The sequence below is a fragment of the Vidua macroura genome, chromosome 24, assembly GCF_024509145.1.
Source record: "Vidua macroura isolate BioBank_ID:100142 chromosome 24, ASM2450914v1, whole genome shotgun sequence".
Lineage (NCBI taxonomy): Eukaryota > Metazoa > Chordata > Aves > Passeriformes > Viduidae > Vidua > Vidua macroura.
Window position 1 is genome coordinate 4,638,568 of NC_071594.1, and position 20,550 is coordinate 4,659,117.

The following is a 20,550-nucleotide window of genomic DNA, read 5'->3' on the forward strand; positions in this document are numbered from 1 at the left end:
GTGGCTGGCCGAGGGTGGATGTGTGTGCCCAAAGCCACTGCAGCATCTCTGCATTAGGATGTGCTCCTCCCTCTCCTCCCTCCTTGCGTGCGCGCTGCCTCGCTCGCTGCCAACCACCACGCCGCTCCCCGGAGACGGGGAATTGTTGGGTTTTTTTTTTTTTTTTTTCCCTCCCCCCCCCTCCCTGCTTTTACCTCGCTTGCCACAGCGCAAGGAGCAGGCGGGCAGGGAGAGCGGCTCGGGCATCATCATCATCATCATCATGCATAATTCATCCCGCAGCCTCTCCCCCCGGCACAGCCCCCTCGGGGCCGGAGCAGGTGTGGGGCGGGGGGGATTGGAGGGGTCGGAGCCCCTCGCTGTGGGGTGGGAGCAGCCCCAGGGCCCCCCATCCCTGTGTGGGTCCGGGTGTGTGCACCCCCCGTGCCTAAATATATCCACGATTACACAATCGATCCGTAATTACACAATCTACCCGTGGGTACCCGGGGGTTTCTGGGTCTGTAGACAGCCAGGGGTGGGATTCGCGCCGAGGAAATCGCTGCACGGCCGAATTTTGGGATGTTCCGGCCGGCGTGGGTGGTCCCCGACCCTCCGCGAGGCGAGGACGGGGATTCCTCACAGTGACGGAGAGGGAGTGACAGCGTGGTCACCTTTGGGTCACCCTCGGGTTTTCGGGTGTGCCCGAGCCCCCTTTGGCCGTGGCTGTCCCCGAGGGGCTCAGGTTTGCCCCGGGGGGCTCCCCCAGCGCCTTTCCCGGGACGATTCGCAGCTCCCGGCTGTTCTCGGGCCGCCGAGGATCTCCGTGCCGGTGGAGCGACGCGAGGGGATGTGACAGGGACACCCCGGGACCCCCGGCAGGCCCCGAGGTGTGGGGGGCGCGGCGCTGCCCAGGTGGGAAGGGCGCCCGTGCTGGGGGGGCTCCGCTAGGTTGTGGGAACAGAGGATTTGGGATGCGCCAGGGACCCTCCGTCCCTTCCCAGCTCCAGCCCGGAGCTGTTCATGATCTCGGGGGATCAGCGGGCACCGGGGCTGGCCGCAGGTTAATGGGCTGCAATTAGAGAAAAGTAATTAAGGCATTAGTGTCTCTATTGGTTGGCAAAGCTCCCGCGGCCCGGGCTGCGCGCGGGCAGGAGGGGGCCTGAGGGTCGCCTGTCGCTTCCCCTCGCCCAGTTTGTCCCAGTTTGGGCTCCCCGCTGCCAGTTTGGGGGTGAGAATGGAAGAACAGTGCGGGAGCCAGGCCCCCGGGGGGAGGATGGAGGGAGGGAAGGAAATCCAGGGGAGGAGATGAGCCCTGTCCCAGAGGAGGGAGGGGGACCTGCCCTTTGTCCCCTCCCCTCTGTGGCTCCACCAGCAGCAGCTCCGCCAGGGTCACTCTGCAGGTGACAAGGACAGCGGTGACCCCTCGGGTGCCAGCACACCGGGACAGCAGCGACAGCACTCGGAGGGAAGTCCGCTCTGTGAGGAATCCTCCGGATATCCCCGGCTCCAACAGGGAAAACTCAGCCGGGAATGGGCAACAGGCTGGAGCTGCCTCCCGGAGGAGGAGGAGGGAACCCGGCATCGGTCCGGTCCTGTCCCCTCGGAGGTCGGCGACGATGCGGGTGTCACCGCCGGGCCATCAAAGTGCCACCGAGCGCGTGTGGCCCGGATCGATCCCGAGCATCGGCACGGTCCCGCCGCCGCTCCGGGAGGGATAAAATCCCGACGGGAATGCTGGAAGAAGCCCGTGGAGAGACTCAGACCTTGGGTCTGGTGCTTCCAGCGGCTGCGGGCAGCGGGAATGGGGCACTGGGGGATTGGAGGAGCCCCCGGGTTCCAGGCAGATGGAATTTCTACACCAGGAGCCAAGCGCAATTCCACAATTGCACAATTCCACAATTGCGCAATTCCACAATTCCACAATTCCATCCTTCCCTGGGGCACGGACAGAGCGTGACTGGTGCCTCCATCGCGCTGGGAACGTCTCCACTGGGCGAAAAGTGCTTTTCCCCCTCTCTGCTGTTCCTGGAAATGCTGGGAAGGGGCGGGAGAAGCCCCCGCTGCAGCAGGAAGCACTCAGCCCTTCATCCTCTTAGCCGGGCCCGCCGCAATTACATCTCAATTAACCAAATTACTCCGCCGCTCCCGCTCCTTTCAGCCCCTTCTCCGCCCCGGGGAGCCTCTGCCAGGAACACTCTGGAGCCTCGGGCAGGAAGGGCTGGGAGAGAGGGATGGGTCCCGGCGGGAGCCGCGCTTGGCCGCCAGGGATGGGGGGCTGGGGTCAATCCCACATTTTCTGAGCTCTGGGAGCTTCTCCCCCTGTGCTTCCCGAGGGTTTGGGGGCTGGAAATGGGGCTGGAGAGGATCCAGAGCTGCCGTTGAGCGTCCCCCTTTCCCGGCCAGGGAGGGAATTTTGGGAATGCCAAGGACCGGCACAATCCAACCTCTGGTTCTGGATGGGATCCAGAGCTGGTCCAGCTGATCCAGTGTCCCCCTTTCCTGTTTTTTGGCTGGGAATTTTGGGAATGCTCAGGACTGGCACAATCCAGTTTCTGGTGCTGAACGGGACCCAGAGCTGATCCAGCTGATCCAGCGTCCTCCTTTCCTGGTCAGGTTGGGAATTTTGGGATTGCTGAGGACTGGCACAATCCAGGCTCTGGTTCTGGAGAGGATCCAGAGCTGCACCTGAGCATCCTCCCTTCCTGGTCAGGGAGGGAATTTTGTGAATGCCAAGGACAGGCACAATCCAGGCTCTGGTTCTGGAGAGGATCCAGAACTGATCCAGCACCGCTCCCTAAGTATCCTCCCTTCCTGGTCAGGGAGGGAATTTTGGGAATGCTGAGGACCAGCACAATCCAACCTCTGGTTCTGGATGGGATCCAGAGCTGATCCAGCACCACTCTCGGAATATCCTCCTCTCCTGGTCAGGTTGGGAATTTTAGGAATGCCAAGGACCAGGCTCTGCTGCTTTTCCCTCTTGGAATTTGATGGGAATGACTCTCGGGCTCAGCATGAGTTTTGAACAATGTTTTATTATATGTTTAGTGTTTTCTCTATACAAAAAAATCCAGTCTTTTCTTTTTTTACAGTGATTCAAAAAAAAAAAAAAAAAAAAAAAAAGATATCTGAGTAGTTTGGCCTTCTCTCATCTCTCATGCAGTTGGTTTAGAAGTCCTTAAATTAAACCCTTTTTTTTTTCCTTTCTAGTCCATAAATCTAGCTGGAAACTGAATTTTTACAGCCTCAGCTTTACATTTCTCACTGGAACAGGTGGGGTTAACGCAAAGGTTGTGGTTTTTTTTCTTCTTCTTTGTTTTTGTTTTATTTTCTTTTTTGCTTTAAAAAAAAAGGCAAATAAATACACAGGATACTTGAGACCAGCCGAGGGGTTGGACAGAGAGGACAGACAGATCACGAGATATTTACAAATTAAATTAAAACAAAACAGTCCTGGTACTTTCTGTCAGATGTGAGAGGGAGGAACAGACATTTAAAATGATATTTTGGAGGGAGGACTCTGGTCTGGGGGTCTGACATGGGATTTTGGGGATATGACATGGGATTTTGGGGTTGACGTGGGATTCGGAGGGGTTGACACAGAATTTTGGGGGTCTGACATGAAATTTGGGGGGATCTGCCATGGAATTTTAGGATGGTGACAAAATTTTGGAGGGTTGACATGGAATTTTGGGGGTTGACATGGGATTTTGGGGGTCTGCCATGGAATTTTGAGGGTTGACATGGGATTTTGGCTGGGTGACATCGAAGTTTGGGGGTTGACATGGAAGTCTGGAGGTCTGACAGAATTCTGGGGGGTTAACACAGAATTTTGGAGGTTTGACATGGAATTTGTGGGTCTGACAGATATTTGGAGGCTTGACATAGAAATTAAGAGTTTGACATGGAATTTAAGGGTTTGACATGGAGTCTTGGAGGTCTGACATAGAATTTTGGGGTTCGACACGAATTTCAGGGTTTGACATGGAATTTGGGGGCTGACACAGAATTTGGGGGGTCCGACACGGGGTTTAGACAGTGTTGAACAACCAAACCCCGATGCCTGATGCGAGGACACGGAGACACGGGCGAGGGTCGCTACTGATGCCGTGGGTGGCATTGTGAGGACCAGAAAAGCATCGTTATTCTCGTTAATAAAACAGCTTTTAGTGCAAGAAATAGGAGGCGTCTCTCTTTTTTTGTCTTTTTTTTTGTTGTTTTTTTTTTTTTTCCCTTAATAAGGTTTTGGTTTTTTTTTTTTATTGCTTAACTGAAATCTTGGTTGCTGCAGGTACACGGAAAGCCTGGGCAGAGGAGGTGACGTTGCAGGTGGCACTCGCAGCTCTGCTGGGACCTGTGCGATGAGGAGAGAGGGTTTGGGATGTGCCAGGATGGGTGGAGGCATTGGGATGTGCCCAGAAAAGGTGATGGCGTGGCCAGAGCGAGCGCTGTGGTGGCCCTGGGTGACACTGCCCAGCTCTGCCCTTCTCCCTCCTGGATGTTGGTGACACCTGGATTTGGGATCTGTCACCTCCAGGAAGGCAATGCTGGCAGCAGAGACAGCATGTCCTGTTGGGTTGGGTTTCTCCAAGCAGGATTTTGGGGTTTGGACCAAAATTCCAGCTTTTCCCGCTGGTTTTGTGCCTCCAGTTGCCGTGTCACCTCAGGGAGAATGGGAGCAGCCTCCGGATCAGGGAAGCACAGCGGTGTCCTCGTATCCCGAATTCCTGGCGTTCCTGTCAGCTGTCCCAGGGCTGGGTGCCAGAACTGAGATGGAGCCTGGATTCATCTCCAGGACATGGATGTGGAGTTGGATTGGAATGTTGTAGGAACAGGACAAATCTACAACATTTGGGGTTGAGCTCGGCACCTGAGACTGCTGGAATTTGGGGTCTGGCTCTGGAATTTGGGGTTTGATGCTGGAGTTTGTGGTCTGGTGTTGGAGTTTTGGGTCTGGCTCTTCGTTTTTTATTTCTGAATGAGAAGTTGGCTCCTAATTTAAACCCTGGATGAAGAAAGGGTTCTTTCTTCTGGAGAGCTGGAAGTGTTCCCTGCCCCAGAGAGGTCGTACAGATCCCAGGGAGGGATCGTTGTCCCTGTGATGGGAATGGGAGTATCCCTGCTAGTCCTGGGGGCCACCACAGGAATCAGGACAGGAGGTGACTGGGATGTCCCCTCTGGAGAGGGGAGGAAGCAGCAGAGCAGTTCCCAGGGAATGGGATTAGGATCAGGGTGGGGAAGATCCCTCAGCACCACAAATCCTCGTGTGCATTCTCCATCCATCTATCCATCCATCCATCCATCCATCCATCCATCCATCCATCATCCATTCATCCATCCATCCATCCATCCATCCATCCATCCATCCATCATCCATTCATCCATCCATCCATCCATCATCCATCCATCCATCCATCCATCCATCCATCCATCGTCCATCCATCCATCCATCCATCCATCCATCATCCATCCATCCATCCATCCATCCATCCATCCATCCATCATCCATCCATCCATCCATCCACCCATCATCCATCCATCCATCATCCATCCACCATCCATCCCTCATCCATCCATCCATCATCCATCCATCCATCATCCATCCATCCATCCATCCATCATCCATCCATCATCCATCCATCCATCATCCATCCATCATCCATCCATCCATCCATCCATCCATCCATCATCCATCCATCCATCCATCCGTCCATCCATCCATCCATCCGTCCGTCCATCCATCCATCATCCATCCATCATCCATCCATCATCCATCCATCCATCCATCCATCCATCCGTCCATCCATCCATCCATCATCCATCCATCATCCATCATCCATCATCCATCCATCATCCATCCATCCATCATCCATCCATCCATCCATCCATCATCCATCCATCATCCATCCATCATCCATCCATCCATCATCCATCCATCCATCCATCCATCCATCCATCCATCATCCATCCATCCATCCATCCATCCATCCATCATCCATCCATCCATCCATCCATCCATCCATCCATCCATCCATCATCCATCCATCATCCATCCATCATCCATCCATCCATCCATCATCCATCCATCCATCATCCATCCATCCATCCATCCCTTCACCCATCCATCCATCTCCTGCTCCAAGGATGCTCCCGGGACATGGTGTGGGTTCATCCCATCCCTGTCTGGTTTTTTGGGCGCTGTGGGGTCACCCTGTGAGCGCTGTGGAAGGTTTGGGGTCAGGGCTTTTCTCCCCATGCAAACCTTGAACTTTACTCAAAGGAGTAAAGGATGAGAAGCTCAGGATGAGTTTTTAACCTGAATTTTCTTTGGGCTCCAAAACTCCAGGGGAGAAATTTTAAAGAAATGTTGGAATTTTTGCTAAACCTTAGAAATGTAGAGTAATTTTTACACTGAGCTGAGACAGGGCTGCGAGTAACTTACACTGAGTTTTTTGTCCACCTCTGATCTCCTCCCTCATTACTCAAAGTTACCTGGGGAACTTTATGAGGAAATTTGGGATAAGGCTGGGCAGAGTCCAGCTCCTTCCCATCCCTCTTTTTCCAAAGGGATGCTGAGAGACTTCCTCAGGGATGAGGTGGTTCAGGAATACTGGTTTTCATGGGAATGGCACATCATGGATACCCAACAGGGACCCTCTTCCAGCAATCCCGGCCTGATTTCCAAAGGTTTGGAGGTGTTTTGTGGTCCCTGTCAGCAGCGAGGACTGGGAGCACTGGGAAGATCCCAGATCCAGGGGCTGGATTTGTTTCTCATTCCCAGTGGTGCTTGGGCAGGGAGTTGCCTAAACTCAACTGGGAGTTGGGAATGGTTTGGGAATGGGATTGTCCCCATCCCAGGGGTGGTGTCACCTTTGGGAATGGGATTGTCCCCATCCCAGGGGTGGTGTCACCTTTGGGAATGGGATTGTCTCCATCCCAGGGGTGGTGTCACCTTTGGGAATGGGATTGTCTCCATCCCAGGGGTGGTGTCACCTTTGGCCTGGGGGGTGTTTGCCTAAAAGCTGGATGGAATTCTGGGAGTCACCGTCCTGAACGGGATGGGTGGCAGGACCGGGATTGGGGCGTGTCTGTGTCCACACTGAGGGTCACAACTGCGCTGTCCCTGCCTGGGGACACGGCTGGAGGGTCCTGGCAGGGGGTGATGGATGAGGGACATCCCTGGGACAGGTCCCCCAGCTCTGTGAGGGGGCTCTGCCTCTTGACCCTGACCTAAACCATGGAATTCCTTTGCTGTTGGTTTCATGGAACAATCTGGGGGGGAAGGGACCTTTTAAGGTCACCAAATCCAACCCCATGAGCTCCATCTTCACCCTACGTTTGACCTATCAGAGAAGACGACCAAGATAAATGATAATTATTATTTTAAGGAAGGCATTTGCATTGGATTAATTTGCATCCATCTCTCCTGTCGGCCCGGTCCGGGCTCTTCCCACGATCCATTGGGATGTGGCAAAGTCCCTCTCCACAATCCGTAGCAGTGGGAGTATCCCTGTCACCGACGTGTCTCCAGAGCAGAAAGAATAACTGCGTGAATCCCGTTGCATCCCATCCAAAAAACCCTCCATCCTCCTCAGAAAAAAAAAAAAAAAAAAAAAAGAAACAAAAAGAAAATCCGTCCAAAAATCCATCTTTTCAGAAAGAAACCCAATCTCTCACTCTTCGCATAGGTACCTTTGGTTTCAAAAGTGCAGGAAGTGGGAGGATTCATGGGACGCAGTCCGTTAGGAATCCCTGCCTTCTACCCTGATCCATGCTGGGAGAGCTGGGAACGCTCCCAGATACCCCATTCCTACTGCTCGGGCAGATCCAAGGCCGTCGGGGGCGCGGAAGCGGAGTGGGAAGAGCATCCTTGGAGTAACTCCCCGGCAAGTCCCAAGCTGTGTAAGGCATGTGAGGGAGCGCTCAGGGGGGGTCGCTGAAATCCTGGGAGTCTCCAGGCGGGATGGGGGTCCCACGGTGGCTTGGCTGAGTGCTGGAGGGGGGAAAGGCCACTGTCAGAAAGGAGGAGGGGGTTTAGTGGGAAAAACAGCGTCTGTCCGGCTCATCCCGGTGCCCTGGAAGTGTGGATTCCAGTCCAGTGTTCATTCCTCGTGGTGTGGCCCTGAATCCTTCAGGGATTCCTCCACCTGATCCCAGGGGTTTTTTTTCATCCTCAGCAGCTCACTTGGATAATTTTTTTGTTCATCATTCTGGTCTCCTCATCCTGTTCTGATCCCGCTCCTGCTTCCAGGCCCTCTTTGCTACATAGGATTTATGGAGTTGCCTTGGAAAGAAAGCAGGCGTGGGGTGGGGGGCAGGTCCCCCCAAAATCCCTACAAAGCAAATTTAAACCCAAAAAGGCTTTTCTGCAGTGCTGTTACCCTGGGCTTGGCAGGGGAGAGGCTCTTCCCTGTCCTTCCACAAATCCCAGAAGTTCCTCCACAACCTCTTCTCCTCCCGGGATGCTCCGGAGCTCAGTGGGAATGGGGGATGAGCTCCTTGTGGTTTTTCCCAGCCTCAGCAAGAACAAATCCCGGTGCTGAGGGAGGTGGTGGGGACCTGCTCTTCCCTGCATAGGTTTGTTCAGGAAGGAGGGTTTTTTTGGGAGAGGTTATGGGCAAGGTGCTGCCATGAGGATGGACGGCTCAATAATCCGGTGTTTTCACCCCAAAATCCACCCCTTTCCTCCTTCCATGCCTTTGCTCTGCCCAGGCCCCTCTCACCCCTCTTCCCTCCCCAAAATTCTTTGATTTCTTTCCCCCTTCCCCTCTGATCCCAAACCTTCTTGGAAAAAATAAACCCAAAAAGTTGGAGCTCCCTCCTAAAAGAACAAAAAAAAGCCTTGGGGAGCCGAGCCCAACACGGGGCCCCTCCAGACTGGCCCTGAGGAAGCCCCAAACTGGGGAGCAACCCCAAAACTGGGGAGCAACCCCAAAACTGGGGAGCAACCCCAAAATGAGGAGCAGCCCCAAACTGGGGAGCAACTCTAAACCTGGGGAGCAACCCCCAACTGGGAAGCAATCCCCAACTGGGAAGCAATCCCCAAGTGGGAATCAACCCCAAAACTGTGGAGCAGCCCCAAAATGAGGAGCAACCCCCAAAACAGGGGAGCAACCCCAAAACTAGAAAGCAGCCCAAAATCTGGGGAGCAGCTTGAGCATCTCCTCCCCTTCAGCCGCTCCAGCTCAGCCCCGATTCCCACTCCGGCTCCCGCCCCGCGCATCCTCTATCGTTGGCTCGTTTGCTAAGGATAAATGGCATCGGCGGCCGCCTGGGCTGCCTCGTTGCTTGGAATATTTTTCTTTTTTTTTTTGTATTTTTTGCTATTTTAATTTTTTTTTCTCTATTATTTTTTTTTGTTTTTTTTTCAGTCCTCGCTCGATTCCCTTTCCTGTCGGAGGCAGCGGCGGCGGCGGCTGCCGGCGGAACCCCCGGCCGCTCCGAACCCCTCGGGCTGTGGGTGTTTTTCCCGGCGTTTTTGCTATGCCAAGGAATAAATGGCATTGACGGGGGACGTGGCCTCAGAGCTCTCATTGCCCTCGGTCTCCTCTTTGTCCTTCTTGACCGTGTACTGGCCGATGAAGGAGCCATCCTCGTTGAACTGGCCCTCGCCCCCTTCTCCGTAGTCCACCAAGCTGTCGTCGCTCTCCTGCTGCTTTATCGTCCCGTCCAGCGAGGTCTGGCTGTTGGGAAGAGGTTTGTTGTCTTCATCGCTGGCAGCAGAGACAGACAGACACGGCAAGGGTTGAGAAACGGGGCTGAAAACCTTCCCCAGAGGGATGGAGATCCTAAATCAATCCACAGCGGGAATACGGCTTGGTGGAGCCCTAAATAATGGGGGCTCGTCCGGGTGTGGGCGGAGGGTTGGGGGGGTGTGGGAGGTGGAGGTGATTGGGATCTCTGAACACCCAATTTTGTGATTTTTTAGCTCGGAAATCTAATTTCTCAACTTGACTTTCCTCATCTCAAATTTCTTAAACCTCGATTTCCTCATCTTGATTCCTTTCCCTCAAATTTTTTGCTGTCAAATTCTTACTCTCAATTTCTTTCTCTCAGTTTCTTGACTTTAATTTCTTACTCTCAAATTTCTTCCTCTCAATTTCTAAATCTCAAGTTTTTAACCTCATTTCATTAATCTCGGTTTCTCACTCTCAGTTTCTAAATGTCAATTACTAAAGCTCAGGTTTTTTAACCTCGATTTCTTGCCCTAGATTTCTTAACCTCAATACTCCACCCTAAACTTGGATCAATGGGGCTGGATGAGTATCAGGAATATCCTTCCCTTGGATTCTTTCTCTCTCAGTGTTTTAGCCTCCCTTGGTAACCTGGTTAAGTGGTTTGTTCCCAGATTTCCTTGAGAAAACAGTTTTTCCTTGAAAAAACCACATTTTTTTTCTTGGAAAACATGGTTTTACCTTGAAAAAAAAATGCAGTTTTTCCATGAAGAAACACATTTCTCCTTGAAAAATAACATTTTTTCTTGAAAACAGAGCTTTTCCTTGAAAAAATGCAGTTTTTCCTTGAAAAAGTGCAGGTTTTTTTTCTTGGAAACCACAGTTTTTCCTTGGAAAAAACCACATGCAATGGGGAGCATTGCGGGGGGACACTTTTAGGATGCCAAGTTTTGTGCAGCTTCCAAAACTCCAGGGAATTTCCCTTTCCCAGTTTATTTCTGGGCATTTTTTCCTTGCTCACTTTGGGTTTTTCTCCTTTTCACTAAAAACCAGGTCACTTAAAAATAAAGACTTCGACCCAAAAGGGGAAAAAAATTCACTTTAAATAATTCCTTCTAACCAAAATCTAACCAGGGAAAAGCTGTTTTCCCTTGGAGGGCAGGGATAGGTATCCCATAAATTGAGATACTTTGGGAATGAGAGTGGATTGCTGTAAATTGATATAAAAATTAATTTTTATATCAACTATTCCTTAGTTCATGCAAATTCTGTCATATTCCTGAAGATATCCCTAAAATATTTGTCCTCCCACCTTTATTCCTGTCTTTTTCCAGTTGTTTTTTTTGTAGCTTAGGATTTGCCAGGCTCGCTCCACTCCATTCCTTTATTTTCCTTAAAATTGGTGAAAATTTTGGGATTTTTTTTTTTTTTCCACTTTGCTTGGGCTCTTGAGCAGGGCGAGGCATTAATTTTCCCTCATTCCATGGGATTAATTCTCCCTCATTCCATGGGATTCATCAGCTCCCTGAAGTGGGAGAGGAATTCAGGATCCCACCACGCGTTTCCTTGGATCAGCGCTTTGGGAATTCCATGACAAAACAACCCCAATATTTGACACTTCCTATTAACTTGGCATCACAACAAAAAAATTAATTTGTTAGCTCTGGAAGCAGATTTTGTTTTGGGAAAGAGGAGGAATAATTCAGTGAGGAAGCAGGACTGGTTAGAAAGCCCCAAAAATGCGGAGTGGAGAGCGGCAAAACGCAGATCGGCGATTCCCAACGCACCTTCCCAAATTTTGGGGGGCAGCTCAAGCCGAATCTGGAGCTGGATCATCCCTAACCAGGGGGTTTGTGGCACCAAATTCCCACCAGGAATGCATTCCTGGAGAATTCACACTGGTTTTACCTCTCTCCAGGACCATTTATCCCATTAGCGCATTAGGAGGGAGCAGCGGTTTTCTGTCAGCTCCTGATGGGATCTAACCCTGTTAAAATGGATTTCTGGGAGCGCGGCTGAGCCGGGCGTTAGGGAACTGGAGTGCTCAGATGGGAATCACGTGGGAAACGCTCTCCTGAATCCCATAAATCATCAAGAAGAAGGGGAGGCTGGAGCCGGAGGGAGGATTTTCAGGACTAAGAGTGGGCAGATTGGACAGGATCCAACGGTTTTGGCTCATGTCCCTCATCCCCATCCCCTGAGATGCACTTTTTATTGGAAAACAACAGTTTTCCCTTGAAAATCCACTTTTTTTTTTTCTTGAAAAATCCCACATGCATTCCCATGTTCAAGCCTGCTCCACCAGGAGGGATCAGCAGCTGGAGCTGGAGGGCCTGGCTGGATTTGGGGGGTGCACCCAGCCCACGGAGCAATTCCACGCGGGATCTGAGTCTCCGGAAGCCCCGATGGCAGCGGGAATTAGAGGGATCTTGTTTAATGTGTTAGGCAGGGATGTGGGAAGGAGGATGGGGGAGTTTTGGCCGTGAAGAAATCAACGGGAGGAGGGAAGGAAGGAAAATAAAATTCCCAAAAAAGCGGAATGTGCCGGACTTCTGGCAGCACGCGGTCCTACCTTTCAAGAGACCTTCACGGTCCATGTGGATAGACCAGGTGAAAAGGAGGAGAAGGAATGGGAATAAAACAGAGAGAAGCAGAAAGAGCCTGATCAGAGAGAGAAATGAGGAGGTTCTGCATTCACAGGGGCAGTGCTACGACCCAAAAAAAAAAAAAAAAAAAGCCGTGAATCATCGCCTCGTTATACCAAATGGAGCCGGGAGAACCATTCCCGGCAGGATCAGCCTCCTTGGAAGCCATCCCAGCATGGAAAGGGCAGTCCAAGAAGGGCTGGGGATGGTGTCCAGGGGACAGTGGTGGCTCTGGGGAGCCGCGTGCAGCAGGACAAGGGTGGCTGGGTTCACCCCAGCGTCCTGCTGGGATTCCTTGGAATGGCCCTATGGATAAACCTGCACCTTCCCAGAGCGTTTCCAGAGCTTTCCTCCCTCACGAGGCTCCTGGGACAGTTCTGTGTCCTCCCCTCTCGCTGCCTGCTGAGATGTCCCCTCCTCAAGTGGCACTGCCTGCACTGTGTCACCTGTGCCCTTTTCCTGGAAATCCTGACTGGGAATCTGAGCCCTAAATCCACTCGGCTTCCCCTTCCCGGCATCCGGAGTTTCTGGCCGCCTCCCCACGGGCAGCACAGGACATTTGGTATAATGAGGCACCGGCACTGGCATGGAACGCTGTCCATGGATAATGGTCCTGCCTCGGGAAGGAGCTTCCCTGCTTGGGAACACCATTATCCTGGGATCGGAGCGGAGAGATGTGATGGGATCTCGGGATGAGGAGCACGGAGAGTGGCATGCACAGGGCACTGGGGACGTGAGGGTGACGAGGGCACAGCAGCCATGCCATGGGGAGGAGGGGATGGGAGCCGGGGTGGGCTCAATTCCTGCCCTTCCCTGAAATCCTAAATGCTGCCCCTCCCGGAGCCCGGCCCCACAATCAGCCCTGAGCTTGATCGGCCAACAGCTCCACCTTCCCTTCTGCCTCCCAGAGGGAAACCTTCTGGAATTCTCCCAGGAATCCTGGTGTTCCTCAGGAGGAGGGGGCAAAGTTGGTAGGTTTATGGGTTGTAGGATATTTTTTGTTGTTGTTGTTGTTCTTATTAGTTTGGTGTTTTCCCCCCTTTTATTTAGTCCATAAAACTCCATGGACTCCATCCTAGAGTTTTATTGTCTTTCCACTGACTCCTGCCTTTCCCTTGGAAATTTTGGGAATGGGGTTTTCCATAAAAGTCAGAGCTCCAGCTGAGCAGAAGGATGAAGGATTCACCCCAGTCCTTCCCCTTGCCCGGAAGGACACACCCCTTGGATGGTGCCAGGGGATTTCTGCCAGCCATTCCAAGAGTTTGGATTCCCTTCGGAGAGGGAAGGTGCCTGGCCAAGGATTTGCCTCAGGAATGGTGGATGGGGCCAGGAGGGGGTGGCTGGACCCCCCTCTGTGGGGTCCAGAGAAGCAGAGCCAGGAAATCCGGGAGTGCTGCCAGAAGCTCGGCCTGGGGGAATCCCTGTGGGAATCCCTGTGGGAGTGGTGGGGGGTTCAGGCTTCCCACAAAGCACTCCACAAATCTGGGAAGCATGAGGCTCCTTATCCTGACTGGAATCACCGTTTGGGGCCAGGCTGTGCCCTGGTCATGGCTCATTCCCGTGCCAGGAGTGCCCCATAAAATCCTGCTTTGGGAAGGGATGGGTCTGACCCCAAAACCTGCAGCAGGACCAGGCTGGGCTCATTCCTTCTCTGCTGTTTTCCCTGTCCCAGCCTGGAATGCAAAGGGAGTATCCCAAAAATTCACGGGTGGAATTTTTGGCCACCCCTGGAAGCGCTGAGCGGCAGGGAGGGGAGGAAGGTGTTGGTCCTGGGTGTTGTTTAGGGCATTAAGGAATACCAGCTTTTCCCCATAACATCCTGCTTATATTCCATGTTTTTTGGGAGTCTGGGGAGCTTCATGGAATCCTCTGGAATAAAAAACACCCTCTGAAATGGAGTTTCTGTGCCTCTGATGAAATTAATGCGATCCCTGGTTCTGTTCCATTTCTGTTTCTGATTCATTTTGTTTCCCCTAATTCCTCTGGCAGAATCCATTCTTATTCCATCCCTTCCTGAATCCCAAACCCATTATTCCCATGCTGGGAATAACACAGGATTCAATGAACCCCTGGTTTAAGTAAGGAGGAAAAATTCCCACTGGGTTTTGGCTCCAGCTCAGGTGGGAAAAGGAATTTTAATTCTTTAAGAAATTCAAATTAAAGTGTCCCAAATCCCCTCGGCTGCTGGGTGAGCCCTGACAGCAGGACCTGCTCCCGCTCCCAGGGGATCACGGAACGCTTGGGAAGCTCCTGTCCCTTTCTGACACATCCCAGGAGTTTTCCTGGAGGGAAGAAGGCTCTGCTGCTCTTTAAGGGTGACATTTGCGTGCAAAGAGCAGGATGGAGCCAGGGCAGTCGGGGAGGTTCCGGCTGAATTCCTGCTGGAGACCTCATGGGGCTTTTTGTGGGATTGTGTGGGGCTGGAGCACAGGCAGACCCCAAACCATTCCCCTCTCCTGCTTCCAGGGCTGATCCCTACAGAGCTTTGGACATTTCTCCCATGGATATTCCTTTATGGGAAGGACAGGGGCTGAGCTGCGGGGTCAGAGTCCAGAAATACCCTCAGGCTGCTGTAAAGTTTGGGGTTTTGGGGTGTTTTGGGGGGTTTTACTTGCCAGGAATTCTATTAAGGTTGTTCTGCTCCTGGTGGGATCTGTCCCAGGGAACTGATCCCAAAATCCCAGCTCTGCCCAGCCTGATCCCAACAGAACTTTGGGCATTTCTCCTTTAGGCTACTCCAGAAATACCCTCAGGCTGCTACAGAGTCCGGGTTTTTTGAGGTGTTTTTTGGGATTTTATGTGTCAGAAGTTCCGTTAAGGTCGGTTTACTCCTGCTGGGAGCTGTCCAAGGTCGCTGATTCCAGAATCCCAGGAAAAGGAGGTGGAACCCCACAACCTGGCGGCTCCGGCAGCGTTTCGGGAGCCGTTTCCTTCGGGAATTACAGCGGGAAGGCGGCAGGAGGAGGAAAGGGGGGACAGGGATCGTTCCGGGGGATTCGTGGCACCACGGGGTGGGGGAGGGGGCTGTGATGGTGGGGGAGGGGCTGATGGGGGGGGGTCGGACATTCCATGGGGTCCCACCTGTAGTCGAAGGATCCGTCCTCCACGTTCTTGTCCTCGGGATTGAGGTGCTCGTCCTTGTTGTCCCGCACTGCGAAGGAGCAGAGCCCCCCCAGTTAAACCAGTAAGGATTGGAGGGATTGGGAATGGGGAGGAGCTGGGGAAGGGTCCTGGGGGGGTCCCTGAGGGGGAAGAGCTCGGACAGGTGAAAACTGCACTGGGGAGAGCTTGGAAAGGGTTACAGAGGGGTTACAAGGGGTTTGCAAAGTGAAAAAGGGTTTGCAAAGGGTTTGTGAGGGGTTTAAAAAGGGTTACAAAGGGGTTGCAAAGGGTTGGTAAAGTGAAGAAAAAAAGGGGTCTGCAAAGGGTTTGAGGGGGTTTGAAAAGGGTTTGCAAAGGGATTGCAAAGGGTTGAAAAGGGTTGTCAAAGGGGTTACAAAGGGGTTACAAGGGGGTTACAAGGGGGTTACAAAGGGATTGCAAAGGGTTTGAAAAGGGTTGTCAAAGGGGTTACAAAGGGTTGGCAAGGGTTGCCAAGGGTTTACAAAGGGTTTGCAAGGGGTTTGCAAAGGGGTTACAAAGGGGTTACAAAGGGGTTACAAGGGAGTTACAAAGGGATTGCAAATGGTTTGAAAAGGGTTGTCAAAAGGGATTACAAGGGGTTTGCAAAGGGTTTGCAAAGGGCTTACAAAGGGGTTACAAGAGGTTTGCGACGATGCCACACTCATTTCAGTTTTGGGATTTCCCATTCCCAGCTCTCCCCTGGATATTCCCCACCACTGGATGATGCCGAAGAATCCCAGACGGACTGAAATTCTGGGAATGGCCATTCCCATCCTCACCTGGATACTTCCCGCCGCGGCTCCTCTTGATGAAGCAGACGATGAGGAGGATGAGCACCAGGAGGGCGATGGCGCACATGAGGCCGATGAACCAGCCCTGCGTGGCGATGTCCACCTGGTTCTTGGTGTAGGCTGCGGAAAAAGGGGGAAATATTCCTAAGGAATGGAGCCAGCCATGCAGGGAATGGAGGAAGAGGAATTCAGGGCGCTGGTTCGGGAATTTTCTTTACTTTGGGCATGTCTGGGTGTGTGGTTGAGGTTGTAGCGCAGGGATTTGTGGGTTTTTTTGGGGTTTTTTTTGGTGTTTTCTTGGTGTTTTTTTGATGCTTTGTTGGTGATTTTTGGTGGGTTTTTGTGTTTTTTTTTTTTTGTGTTTTCTTGGTGGTTTTTTGGTGATCTTTCGGTGGGTTTTTGTGGTGTTTTCTTGGTGTTTCTTTGAGGTTTTTTGTGGGTTTTTTTGTGTTTTTTTGGCATTTTTTCCACAATGTTTTGGTTTGTTTTGGTGTTTTATTGGTGTTTTTGATGTTTTTTTCCTGTGGGTTTTTTGGGTTATTTGTGGTAGGCTTTTGGTGGGGTCTTGATATTTTTTGATGGTGCTTTGGTGTTTTTTCCATGTTTTTGTTTTTTTTTTTTCCTTTTTATGGTGGAAAATAAAATCAGTTTAATCAGGAATAACAAATAGCAAAGGGGCCCAACAGAAAGGAAAATCTTGGAAAAGGGAATTGCAAAAAAAAAGGCGAACGAAGCTGGGGAAGGAATTTGATGGAATTTGCTGCATCTGAAAACAGCCCTGGGTACAGGAAGATCCAAGAGGAACATTCCGAAGTCCTGCTGTTCAGGGATTTTGGGCAGCACAGCTGGGTCACGGAACTGCTGAGTTCTGAGGGTTCATTGGATGACATCAACTGGGATGAACTGGGATGAACTGGGATGAACTGGTGGCCCTGCAGAGGTGACAGAGGTGGCTCTTCTGCCACCACCACCCAGCTCCTGCTGCCTCTGGTGGTGACCGAGGGTCTCGGGGCTGGGGAGGGCCTGGTGGAAACCCTCCCAAGACCTGGGAACGAGTGGGAACTCCTTGGAATGCCAGCGGGAATGACACGGATCCAACCCCAGTGTCCGGGGATTTGGGGCAGCACCGGTGGATCGGGGAATCGCTGAGCCCAGAGGGTTCATTGGCAACCTTGAACTGGGATGAACTGGGATGAACTGGGATGAACTGGGATGAACTGGGATGAACTGGAGCGTAGAGGGGTCTGATTGCTCCAAGGGTTTTCTCCTGGAGCAAATTCCTGCTTCCAGCGCCTTCCCAAGGCTCCTGCCTGTTTATAGGATTAATTCCAAGCCTGTTCCCATCCTCCAGCTCCCGTGTCCTCTCTGCCATTCCCCGGCTCCCGGCTCGCAGCTCTCCCACATGGTCAGACAGAAAAATCCATGGCCTATAAATAGCTCCAAGGCTGCCTTTTCCAGCCTCTCCTTGGAATTCAGTGAGGCAGAGGAGAAAATAACCTTCTGCACGGTGGAGGGGCTGGGTTTATCCAAGCTGAGGGAAAACCGAGGCGTTCCCGGCGGGAATGTGGGAGAACCAGAGTGACTGGGATGGGGTTGGGAATGGAGATGGGCAGGAGATCCTGAAAATCCCGAAGATCCTGAAAATCTGGCAAGAAAAAGAAGGATAAAGAAAGCAGGGAGCAGCCCTCCCTTCCTGTGTTTGGGGAAAAAGGATCTTGGAACAGAGGCAGCGAAAGGAAAAATGGGTTGTATTGGTAAAAATTCCTAACCCACAAAATTCCAGGGACCAAACTGTGCTTATTCCATTGGAATTGGGGCCAAGAGAAGAAGTGCTTTCCTCAGGATGAAATCCAGGGAATTGCAGGTGAACCATGAAGGGAAATTCGGATTGAAGAGGAGAATGACACTGAGGAGAATCTCTGGTCAAGAAGTGATGCCAAACCCGGAATGTTTTGTGGATTTTGGGCAGCACCGAGAGGGGAAGGAGCTGCCAAATCCCACATTTCCTTGATCCCAGCCTGAGGGGATCCTGGAGGATGTGCTTTTAGATGGAGAGAGAATGAGATGACAACAAAAAAAGGGATTTAATTATCCGAGTGCTGGGGAAGGGAAGGGGAAGGAAGCTGGAAAGCTTGGAGATGGAAAAATTCCATGAACAGCAATGGGATGGGATTTTTCCAGGGAGAAACAAGGAGGTCTTCAAAATATGAAATTCCAGAGAAGCCTGAGAGGCGGGGTGGGGGGTGGAGCTGGGTTTGGGAAGGAGGGAGGATTTTAAACCCCGAGTCCCCAGGAGATCTCACAGGAGGGTGAGGGCACTGCCTGAAGGTAAGGGGAAAATTCCCATCCTTCCCCAAAAAAAGGGGGGAAAAATCCACCTTTCCCAAATAAAGGGAGATAAATCCACCCTTCCCAAAAAAGCAACACTTGAGGACCAAATCAAAGTCCATGCAAAGGCAGATTTGGAGTAAACGAGTGACTGTGGCTGTCCCAGGGGATTTTGTGATTTGCTTTAAGGTTGAGGCCAACCTTAAGGGAAAACGAGAAAGCAGCTGCAGGATCTGACAGGTCCTGATTGGAATTGCAGCTGCAGAGCCTTTTTTAAAAATAATTAATGATAATTTCACTGCAGAATTTTCGTTAGCTCAGAGTCATCATTGACGTGCCAGGAGCAGAGCTCAGCTCCACTGAGTTTTTTCTTGGGTTGCAAAAGAGATCTTTGGGTGTGAAAAGTCCTCCCTGGCTCCAGCCCTTCGTGATTCTATTCCCAGAATCCTGGAAAATCCCTGTGGGATCATCGAGTCCAGGCTGTGCCCGATCCCCACCCTGAGCACTCAGTGCCACCTCCAGGTGACACCTCCAGGGATGGGCACTCCAAACCCCCCTGGGCAGCCCCTTCCAGCCCTTTCCATGAGGAAATTCCTGCTGGTGTCCACCCTGAGCCTCCCCAGCACAGCCTGAGGCCGTTCCCTCTCCTCCTGTCCCTGTTCCCTGGGATAAGATCCCAAATCCCCCCTGGCTGTCCCCTCCTGGCAGGGAGTTGTGCAGAGCCAGAAATTCCCCTGAGCCTCCTTTTCTCCAGGCTGAGCCCCTTCCCAGCTCCCTCAGGACTCTCCAAACCCTTCCTAGGTCCCTCAGGACTCTCCAAACCTTTCCCCATCTCCCTCAGGACTCTCCAGACCCTTCCCAGCTCCCTCAGGACTCTCCAGACCCTTCCCAGCTCCCTCAGGCCTCTCCAAACCCTTCCCAGCTCCCTCAGGACTCTCCAGACCCTTCCCAGCTCCCTCAGGATTCTCCAAACCCTTCCCCATCTCCATTCCCTTCCCTGGACACTCTTCCCAGTGTTTGGACAAGTTGAGAAACCCATTTATTTATTTATTTAAAATTTAGCAGCCCTCCTTCTTTACTCTGCTATTCTTGTCATTTCCAAGTGCCCTTTGCTCCTGGGAGGAAATTTTTTTGGCTTAATGAGCTGCCAGTTAATCAGGAATGAAATCAGAACTCGGCCTCCTGCAGGGGAATATTTCTTATTTATCTGCCCCCCAGCCTGAAGAAACCTTTAGAACAACGATTTACCAGATATGAAAAAAGAAACCCCAAACCCCTAAAACTGCTCGGTTCCTTTTAATCCAAAGCATTCCCGATGCCATAGGATTGTCAGTGGGGGTCTGGCACTTGTGTCAGCAGCATCCAGCCAGGAGAGAAATGGATGTGGAGCGTTTATTCCTGCAGGGAAGGCGACAGCTCCGTGCATCCCACAGGGCTCAGGTCAGCACCAGCCTCAATCCCAGGGATAAAGGTGGCTCCATCCCTTATTCTCCATGAAAATATCAGTAGGAACCTCTCAATTATGGAAAATATATGCAGAGTCTTCCCAGCAGGAATCAGCCAAGGATGTTGTGCTTTTTTTTGGCTGTTTTTTTTAATTCCCGGCCCCTTGCTGTCACCTTCATTACCCCACGGCTCCCAACATGGGGGGAAAAGCAGGGGAGGAAGGAAAAGAGGCGGGTCCAGGTTGGGAACGGTTTTCCAGAGGGATAAAATGGTTATTCAGAGGGATAAAGTCGTTATCCATCGGGATAACTCCCATGGGAGGGCGGGAGCTGACGGAGATTTCAGACTCATGGAAAGATCCGGAAAGAGAAACAAAATTGGGGATTTAACTCAAAACTGGAGCTGTGCTGGGAAGGATCTGGGTCCAAAATCAGCTCTGATGGGACAAGAATATTCCAGAGGCTGCTGTGCCATGGATCCGCTCAGTCCCGGAGCAGTTTGGGGACAGAGCCGAGGGCAGCCCCAGCTGGGGCTTTGTCAGCCTTGAGCAGGGTTGGACACTCC

General features: G+C 52.0%; 1 protein-coding gene across 13 annotated transcripts in view; it reads right to left on the reverse strand.

Annotated features, from left to right (window-relative positions):
* Positions 1–7,344: 7,344 nt before the first annotated feature.
* Positions 7,345–20,550, reverse strand: part of NFASC (neurofascin) — a 78,120-nt gene continuing 64,914 nt past the window's right edge. For 12 of the 13 annotated variants that reach the window (XM_053998094.1, XM_053998090.1, XM_053998086.1 and 9 more), the window contains 3 exons: positions 16,201–16,332; positions 15,380–15,449; positions 7,345–9,692 (listed from right to left, as the gene is read on the reverse strand). In XM_053998094.1, the coding sequence (XP_053854069.1) occupies positions 9,461–9,692; positions 15,380–15,449; positions 16,201–16,332 (434 nt within the window). In that variant the 3' untranslated portion in view covers positions 7,345–9,460. The remainder of the gene's footprint in view (positions 9,693–15,379; positions 15,450–16,200; positions 16,333–20,550) is intronic. The other variant, XM_053998087.1, reaches the window with a different exon arrangement.